Source organism: Mizuhopecten yessoensis, unplaced genomic scaffold (assembly GCF_002113885.1).
Source record: "Mizuhopecten yessoensis strain PY_sf001 unplaced genomic scaffold, ASM211388v2 scaffold1741, whole genome shotgun sequence".
NCBI lineage: Eukaryota > Metazoa > Mollusca > Bivalvia > Pectinida > Pectinidae > Mizuhopecten > Mizuhopecten yessoensis.
This window is the reverse complement of record NW_018404198.1, coordinates 19,425-29,940: the sequence shown is the minus strand read 5'-3', so window position 1 is coordinate 29,940 and position 10,516 is coordinate 19,425. Positions and strand designations below refer to the sequence as shown.

The window sequence follows — 10,516 nt, the reverse complement described above, 5'->3', positions numbered from 1 at the left end:
ACTAGCACTTTAAAGTTGACCTTGACCTCATTACTGTTCTTAACTACTGGCCAAATATCATGACCCTATGTCCTCCATTTCTTCAGAAGAAGTCATTCAAAAGAAAAAGTTGACGGACAGATGACAGACGGACTATAGACGCCGCAGTACGGCATAAGCTCACACCCAGGTGAGCTAAATACAACACAAAGGCATAATGTACATTTTGAAAAGTTTTACTCCAAGATGGAATGACAAAAGAAAAAAAAACACAATTGGCACTTGCACCATAAGTTATGATTATATTTTTTATCTCTTACTCGGTACGTACTAACTGGTCTAATTACCTCACACAACACAGAACCAATGATTGCTGCTGCCTCATTATATGTATTAGTGTTGTCCGACACTTCTACACACTGTAAGGTCAATAACAAGGTCACCTCTACACACTGTAAGGTCAATAACTAGGTCACCTCACCTGTAGGTAACGTTTCCAGAAATATTGAACACATACATCAATATATCATTGAAAATTACTTCTATTCTGCCAAATCTACATTGTTTTATAAATCTGATTTCTGTTATTCCCATTTCAGGACCACATGTAGGTATTAGGGCCTGAACTATATCTGGAAATAGGGAGATACTAATACGAATGCGGAGGTGGGTGATTCCGGCCATGTGGACGGAAAGCGAGAGATTTGTATGACCCGCGCGGGTCATGAGTTGGGCGCGGGGACTGTAATATGTCTGATGAGGAGGGCTGTGATAAGCCTGGGGGCGGGGACTGTAATATGTCTGGTGAGGAGGGCTGTGATGAGCCTCGGGGCGGGGACTGTAATATGTCTGGTGAGGAGGGCTGTGATAAGCCTGGGGATGGGGACAGTAATATGTCTGGTGAGGAGGGCTGTGATAAGCCTGGGGGTGGCGACTGTAATATGTCTGGCGATGAGGGCTGTGATAAGCCTGGGGGCGGGGACTGTAATATGTCTGGTGAGGAGGGCGTGTGACTAGCCTGGATAGGGATTGGGCAGTTATATAATTATAGGACTATGGAAAGGGCAGTGATAAGCATGGCAAAGTTAGGGACTGGAGCACAGAAAAGAGTAGAATGGGTGATAGGTATACAGTATGTGTTCCGATATTTTATACTACCCGTATATATGCAAAAGTAGCTTAAAATCTGCTTAAGAAGAGGTCTGGTGGCAAGTATTCTTGAGCCTACTACTGCTTTTAATGTGTGGTATGTGAACTCCTAATATGGGCTTATCACTGGTTATGTGTGGTATGTGAACTCCTAATATGGGCTTATCACTGGTTTTGTATGGGATGTGAACTCCTAATATGGGCTTATCACTGGTTATGTGTCGTATGTGAACTCCTAATATGGGCTTATCACTGGTTTTGTATGGGATGTGAACTCCTAATATGGGCTTATCACTGGTTATTTGTGGTATGTGAACTCCTAATATGGGCTTATCACTGGTTTTGTATGGGATGTGAACTCCTAATATGGGCTTATCACTGGTTATGTATGGGATGTGAACTCCTAATATGGGCTTATCACTGGTTTTGTATGGGATGTGAACTCCTAATATGGGCTTATCACTGGTTATGTATGGTATGTTAACTCCTAATATGGGCTTATCACTGCTTATGTATGGTATGTGAAGTCCTAATATGGGCTTATCACTGGTTATGTATGGTATGTGAACTCCTAATATGGGCATATCACTGCTTATGTATGGTATGTGAACTCCTAATATGGGCTTATTACTGGGTATTTATGGCATGTCAACTCCTAATATGGGCTTATCACTGGTTTTGTATGGTATGTGAACTCCTAATATGGGCTTATCACTGATAATGTATGGCATGTCAACTCTCGATATAGTGGCACCTGTTTTTTAATGTTAGTCTGGAAAAGTTGAACCAAATCCTACAAAATACGAGTGTTTCACAAGATGAACGTATAACAAAATATCAAGGACAAACACAACATCACGACCTACTTTTAGCAATGAAAAAATTTCATTGATTCACATCTACTCATATGTATGTATATATATTATTTATAAACGATGTACACAAAAAATCAATAGACTTTATATTCATTCCTAAAGGAGGTACAATAAAAAATCATTTCTGTCATAATTTGATAACTAGTATGTCAATTACACAACATTAACGGCATCCATTGTCCTTCCTTACGTGATCTGAGTGAGACGGTTTGATCAGAATCTAAAATAACGATGATAAGTATGACATACCTTTTTATCATTCAAATGATTTTAGAATCATATCATTAGATCATTATGCATTATACTGCACACAAAAAAACACTTAGAAGTTGGGAACTTTGTCTAAAGACCCTTTTGTAAATTATGCAAATTCTGGAAACCAAATTGGATCAACAGCCATTATTAAGCAGTCATTTCACAGCCAAATAACTGAAAGCGTACAATAGCACATCACATACAGCATTTCTGTATGTATGGAGAATAATAAAGATCAATAAGGTTGTTTTTTTATTTTGAAAAGGGAAAAAGGTTTCAAGAAAGAAAAAATGAAGTTTGGATAACTTGGATATTGTCACAAAACGGAAAGTCAACCAACATTTCAAAATTTGAAATCGGGATGATGACTATGTGACAAAAAAACAATAACTAGAAATCGGGATGACTATGTGACAGAAAAACAAGAACTAGAAATCTGGGTTGGGGGGGGGGGGGAATGCATTTCAAACCAGTGGATGGTTTGTCATCATTTAGATAGGGTAACTAGCTGGGTAATCCTAATTTCATCAATCTAAGATCAGGAATGCATCTATATCTGTCATTCTCCTATTACACTTACCACATATAACAAGTAACACCAATAATGTATACCAAACATTTCTAATCCAACATTACTGTGGTATATATACACATTTCATGCTTCCAATACAGCTGTGTTCACATCACAAAATCTTCAAAAACATCTGAAAAGTCTAGAATTTCAGATATACTGGAAATTCAGTGTTAATACAAGCACAGTTTTAAACAGTCTTATATGTCTAAATTGAAATCTTCTTTTAAAACATTTTGAAACTTCTTTTCACTGAAGGTGTCAGCTTCTTGAATTGCTGACCAGTGAATGTCAGCTTCTTGAATTGTAAAAAAGTCTTCAAATTTGAATACCAATATGGAACTAGAGTAGGCCAGGCACCAGTACTAATATTAAAACCCGGCCTCCTCTGCCCCGCCCTGGCGATCCCATGCCTTTTTAGTTGAGCAAGCCTGGTGCGATAAATCACACGGGGGCGATTTTAGAATTAATTGACAGCATCCGCATCCATTATTAGGTTTGTAATATGAACTTTTTCTGTTGATCTCCGCCATAATTATAAGTTATACTCTGCCTTATATGTCGTTAAATTATCAACTTTATGTAGCAAGTGCAATCGAAATCTGAATTGACTGCCATGTTGGAAACTTCTTCCGTCTTCCGATAGCCTATAGGTCAGATGTCTAAATATGGGTGTCATGACCAAATATGGAAATTGTAGTAACATGACAGCATCAGAAGGAATACTTTATTTGGCCGTGTAGGCCATACAAGGAAAAGGGTAATTGAGATAACGTCACGCGTGATCTAACAAGGCGGTCATTTCTATTTTAAGAGTTTTTAGTAAGGATTTGTTATTTCAACGAATATGCAATATTTTGATAACATTTTACTCATATGAGGCGTGATTCATATATATTATTACAGATTAGCACTTTTGATTTTGCTCAGTTAGTTGGAACAGAACAGCTTCATAGCTCTGACCACGCAATATATAAATGTAGGCAGGGACGTAAATGCAAGAGTCACAAATTTTAGCCAATCAGAGGACAGTATTTCCGTGTAACGTACGGCTTAATCCAGCGACAGTTCCAAGAGTAAATATACAGTGTATTTTTCATAAGAATACAAAGTTGTAGAAGGATACTCGGTTCTAACTAAGAATAAGATTATTTCTAATGACTTTTGAGTGAACTTGAGTCTGTGGTAATGGATTTTATTTGCAGTTTGCTTAGTATTACTGGTAGGCGACGTATGTCTTGTTTATTAATAACTGAGCTCAAAATTAACTGAAGTATTTTACCGGAATTTGCGTGAAGCATGCATGACCTACAGTCAAGTGGCAGTTCCCGATTGAAATAAACAGGGTGCATTTTCAAGAATATGACGTTGTAATAAGATCACATGTTCTACCAAGGAAATGAATTATATTTACAAGCCATTCAAGTGAATTTGAGTCCAAAAAGTAATGCATAATAAAGACAGTAGGTCCGGTATATGATTCAATTTAGTACCATCCCCTGCCACTAGAGCGGCGTATAGTTGAAAACAGCATTTATGAATATCTTGAGCTCATTAACTGAAGTAACACCAATAGCTTGTGGCCATTGCCTTAGCTAAAAACTACCCTTTGCCTCATAGTCCTGGGGATGAAATTACTTGGTTATATTTCTAAACATTTTCTTCAGGTTGGTAAGCATGGATTATGAGAAGTTCTTTTTACACAATCAATAGAATTTTCTATGTGACGTTTCGATGACTAGTACGATATGTACACTCACCTTCATCAGACAAATGACTAGTGAAGCGTTTGTACACAAAGGTGTAAAATATGTACGAGTTGTCCATAAAATCGATTTCGGCTACGCTGGAAACGTATGTACAATAGTTGTTATATTTATAATACTTGGTTATAATTAACAGCTGACAAACACAGTGCCATGGTCTATCAGGTAAGCTATATATATATCTATACCCAGTAATATAAATAAGTTAATATTTAATACAATTTCATCTGGACCTTGAAAAACTTGAAAACAACAATGTTCCTGTAGTATATATGTTCAAAAATATTAAAATTCAAAACAACTACTTACAGATTCAAAACAATTGCCTAAACAAAATCAACACAAAATATTTGTAGTTTTAAGGCAAGCATTAATTATACCACTGTACTTTAGTTTGGCAGTACGAGATAATGATTCATTCAGCTATATATGCTGTTCTTGAACAAATGGGTTCTGGACTAGCAAGAAATGCACAATTTCAAATCAAACTGAAAACCAACAGGACATACATATCTGACAAGTGCATGCTTGGTATTCACCACCGAACTGCTTCCTGTCATACATATATAGCTTTCTGCCTTGGAATTCAAATTCATTTGCCAAGTAATGCTTAAAATCGACACATAAATAAATAGAAAAAAATGTACAATTCTGTAAACTGATTGTAATTTGAAATAGGGAAGTGATGCTGGTTTTAAATAATTCCAATTTCCTGATTCCAACAGACCCTTTGTTAAATGTGAATACTTATAAGACCATCATTTCGGTCAGACTTAGGCCTCTTACAACCAAACTAACAGGACACACGTAGATTGGACAACCATTTTGGTCAGACCTAGGCCTCTTACACACAAACTAACAGGACACACACAGATCAGACAACCATTTTGGTCAGACCTAGGCCTCTTACACACAAACTAACAGGACACACACAGATTGGACAACCATTTTGGTCAGACCTAGGCCTCTTACACACAAACTAACAGGACACACACAGATCAGACAACCATTTTGGTCAGACCTAGGCCTCTTACACACAAACTAACAGGACACACACAGATTGGACAACCATTTTGGTCAGACCTAGGCCTCTTACACACAAACTAACAGGACACACACAGATTGGACAACCATTTTGGTCAGACCTAGGCCTCTTACACACAAACTAACAGGACACACACAGATCAGACAACCATTTTGGTCAGACCTAGGCCTCTTACACACAAACTAACAGGACACACACAGATTGGACAACCATTTTGGTCAGACCTAGGCCTCTTACACACAAACTAACAGGACACACACAGATCAGACAACCATTTTGGTCAGACCTAGGCCTCTTACACACAAACTAACGGGACACACACAGATTGGACAACCATTTTGGTCAGACCTAGGCCTCTTACACACAAACTAACAGGACACACACAGATTGGACAACCATTTTGGTCAGACCTAGGCCTCTTACACACAAACTAACAGGACACACACAGATTGGACAACCATTTTGGTCAGACCTAGGCCTCTTACACACAAACTAACAGGACACACACAGATCAGACAACCATTTTGGTCAGACCTAGGCCTCTTACACACAAACTAACGGGACACACACAGATTGGACAACCATTTTGGTCAGACCTAGGCCTCTTACACACAAACTAACAGGACACACACAGATTGGACAACCATTTTGGTCAGACCTAGGCCTCTTACACACAAACTAACAGGACACACACAGATCAGACAACCATTTTGGTCAGACCTAGGCCTCTTACACACAAACTAACGGGACACACACAGATTGGACAACCATTTTGGTCAGACCTAGGCCTCTTACACACAAACTAACGGGACACACGTAGATCAGACAACCATTTTGGTCAGACCTAGGCCTCTTACACACAAAATAACAGGACACACGTAGATTGGACAACCATTTTGGTCAGACCTAGGCCTCCTACACACAAACTAACAGGACACGCACAGATCCATGCTGGTGGAATCCAAAGGACAACCATTTTGGTTAAAACACCAGACATCCATCTGGGTAAAAAAAGCCTGTTTGGGTCGGATTTACCACTGTCAGGTAAAAATAACCATCTGGGTCCGATTTACCACTGTCAGGTAAAAATGCCCGTCTGGGTCGGATTTAACTCTGTCAGGCAGAGTTTACCTTTCTAAAACTTTACTAATTCAGATTATTTTTTTTCAAGTTGTATTTATCTGCAGATATCTTTTTCCAATAAAAGACAATATTACGAGGAAGCTGGAGTTAGGTAATGACTCTCCTTTGAACATTTTTAAGTCCTTAACTATAGTTAGGAACACGTTGTAGAGCTTTTTATATGACAATTTATTCACAAATACCTGTAGCTGTATACTATATTAAAACATTGAATAATATAGAACACACAACTCTCACAACAAATATGGTCACATCCAAAAGTTAAATCTCTGGAAAAACCTTTCATAAATTTCTGTCCATAAATTACAGTGATATTTTAAACCATGAAATTAAGCTCAACAATGAAAGATTTCTGTCCATAAAGTGATATTCTAAACCGTGAAATTTAACAATGACAGATTTCTGTATCAATTTTGTTCATATAATCGTAAATGTTTTTTAAAAGAATCAGTCAGGTTTTCAGTCAACCATTAGAACGTCCAAACTACCGGTATACTATTCAACAATCTTCAGCACTGGATGATATTTCAACATTGTTGGAAGGAATGTCCACATCCATGGAAGAAAACTGAATGTTATCAGAAGATATTTCTACATCGTTTGAGCATACTTCTGTTTCCATGTGAACGTTGTCGATGACAATGTTGGAGCTGACTGTCTGGAGATCACCAACCCCTATATTGACCCCTTGTGGTATGTAGGTCAAAGTTTGACCGTCTGATGTGCTTAGTTCCACTTCACCTGCCTCGGACAGCTGAAGAGACTGCTCTGCAGCCAGAAGGAGGCTGGACAATTCCTGTGACACCACAGCAGTCCCCCCATCCTCTTGTAACTGAACGTAATGGATAGTGTTGTTACCGCTGGCAACTTCCAGCAGGACTGAGGCTGCTTCTGCCAAAGTGTCCCCGGCATTTATCACCCCTGACTCGCTGACCTCAATGCTGTCTACCTGTGAAATCAATAGCACTCATTTGTTAAGCATATGTAAATTGTTTTAAAAACAATTTTTCATTAGAAAATAGACCTTGTATGGCTATGATTGAACTTACTCATTGTTTTTAATGCCTTGCAATGCAAACTAGTTCCAGTGTTACATTGCTTGTACAAACAGGACACTTCTAATAATTTATAGTAAGACCTCAAAATTTAATTTATGTCAATATGTTACTTTCCTGTTTAAAAGAAAATTAAAATATAGAATGTTTAGAACACATTCAAATGGGAAGGGGAGGTAACTTCATTTATGAAAAAACTACAATTCAGTGGGACAAGGATTCTTCACATCTGGACTTCTGGCTGTCTCTAAATACTGGTTTATCTACATGTTTTGTATGATAGATACATGTAGTAGGAACAACAAGACCATGTGTATCAATACAATATACCTGTAGATCTGTAGTGGCGTTGTTTTTGATATCCGTGACCAGACGGGACCCCTCCTCTTTCTCCTCCGACTGTGAGGTGATGCTGGCAGCAAGGACTTCTTCCTCCTGTGTGGAATTATGAGCCTTCTTTAGATGATTGACAAGGAAGTGTTTCTCCAGGAAGCCCTGACAACAGTGCTTACACATGAACGGGAACTCTGTCCCATGATCTATATGCATGTGTTCCACCATTTTGGTTTTGTAACAGAAGCTGAGACTACAGTGAGAACAGTAGAACAGATCCTCAGAGTTGCGTCCATACTTGAATCTTCCTCTTTGGGCGCCTAGGACCTGGATGTCAGACATATTGTGTGCCTGAGCCATGTGCTCCTCAAGTAATTTCCGTCGTCCCATTCCCATCTTACATTGTGGACATCTAAAAGGATAGATATTGAGGTGGACCTTCTGAACATGGCTCACCATTGCACTCTTCAGGTTAAACCCTTTCCCACAATAGGAGCAATGAAAGTTTTCCCTCACAGGTCCGTGGACTATCCTCATGTGTCTCTGATAATTGCACTCATACCAAAAACCCTTTCCACATGTTGGACAAACAAGACTTTTAGATTCGTCCGACCCATGAATACGTTCATGTCGTGTCAGCTGGGATTTTCTGGCAAATTTTTTGTTACACACTTTACAGATTATATTCATTTTACCTTCATGTATTTCCTCAATGTGCTGCTTGAGGGTCATTGCCCATTTAAATTTGGCAGGACAATGATGGCACAGATGTGGCTGGCCTTTAACTCCGTGGACAGCAAGCATGTGATTACGGAGGCTTTGAACGTTTTTATACATTTTGTTGCACACTTTACACTTAACTGTTTCATTTCTAAAGTGAAATCTATTTTCATGTATTTGAAGTTGAATACGATCCTGACAGCTTGTATTACAAATACGACACGTCACCATTTTAAGTTCTTTGAGTTTGTCCAAGTATTCATCAACATCCTTCTCTTTCTTGTGCCAACGTCGCACATGACAATCTACACCAGTATAATCACAGAATTTTTTGGCGCAATACTTACAGGATTCACTAAGAACATTATTTCTCTGTCTTCTCTTGTATATTGGAATATTGTCTCCCAGATCAATGACCTTTCTTACTTTTCGCGGTAAGTCAACTTTGAACTTTTTGCGTGGCCTACCTGGTTTCCTCTTCTGGGTCCATTCACTATCTGAGCAGTCATGATCTACACAGTCCTTACTTTGTTCTTCATCAACATTATTGTTGTTTGTTGGTTCAACAATAGCTTCCTCTTCTGATATAGCAGAAACAGAATCTGATGCTAAAGTCTCTTCGGAATCAATTTCTGTTTTTATTTCAGTTTTAATTGATGAAGTAAGATAAATCTTTTCTTCCACATTATCACCTATGCCCTTTTCAGCACGCATGATCACAGACGAAAGTTTGACTCCCCTAAGACCATAGCGACGCCCACAATCTGGGACATTCGAAACTGCAGCAAGACTAGGAGAAATGGAATATTTTTTAGCAACTTTATCCTTGTTTTCCTTGTTAGTCACATCTTTACGTGGTCTACCTCTCTTTCTCTTGACTGGAGATGGTGTATCTGTAAAATCTGATGATGTAGTCGGAATTGTATCAATGGAGTTGGTATATGCTGGTTCACTTGCAACGACTTCATCATGTGTAGAAGTGCATTTCTCGGCTTTAGTTTTCTTTTCTGGTATATTTAAGGCTACCTCCTGAACGGCACTGTCACTTGATCTTGTAATTTCTGAAAAATTGCAAATGATTTTACCTTCTTTGACATTGAACTTGACACTTTTAACCGATATAAGGATATTTTTCCTCCCGTCTCCTTCATTTTGACTGTTAGAATGAGTTGCAATATTTGTTGTCAAAGTGTCATTATCAAACGATCCGCCTTTAGCAATCCATTGAATAACATCCGAATGTTCACATTCGTGAGCTAACAACGACTCTTTCAAGAAAGAAAGGGGTAGAACTATATCGAGGCTAGAAAAGGCGTCGACTGAAACTGTATCCATTGTTCACAATCTTGAAATAACTGTTTGATTTTCATGACAGCCTTCAATCACTTTCAGCAGAAATTCTTCCGAGCGTTTCAGCGATAAAACATTTTCAAGACGAAGAAAATTACCAAAAAGTAGACGTACAGGGACCGTTGCGGTAAAATGATAATAAATAAACAATCAAATAATTTATTATCGAAATATACACGTCTGAACAAGAATATTTCTTAACTGTGTTTTAACTTGACATAAGTAATTGTTTTGAATTGTTTCACTGCAAATAATTAATCGGCGAAAAAACATTT

At 38.3% G+C, this 10,516-nt stretch overlaps 1 protein-coding gene across 1 annotated transcript; it reads right to left on the bottom strand.

The window, feature by feature from the left end:
* Positions 1-4,647: 4,647 nt before the first annotated feature.
* On the bottom strand, positions 4,648-10,310 carry LOC110467250 (zinc finger and BTB domain-containing protein 41-like). The gene is made up of 2 exons (XM_021524291.1): positions 8,169-10,310; positions 4,648-7,732 (listed from the first exon to the last, which is right to left on the bottom strand). Exons 1-2 carry the CDS (start codon positions 10,224-10,226, stop codon positions 7,283-7,285), a joined length of 2,508 nt encoding a protein of 835 aa, XP_021379966.1. The 5' UTR covers positions 10,227-10,310; the 3' UTR covers positions 4,648-7,282.
* Positions 10,311-10,516: the final 206 nt, after the last annotated feature.

What these genes read in the sequence shown, in the direction of transcription:
- LOC110467250 (XM_021524291.1), bottom strand. Translation starts at nt 10,226, where the DNA reads ATGGATACAGTTTCAGTCGACGCCTTTTCTAGCCTCGATATAGTTCTA. An exon ending in ACGCCACTACAGATCTACAG is followed by an intron (nt 7,733 to 8,168) that starts GTATATTGTATT and finishes TTGATTTCACAG; the next exon opens with GTAGACAGCATTGAGGTCAG.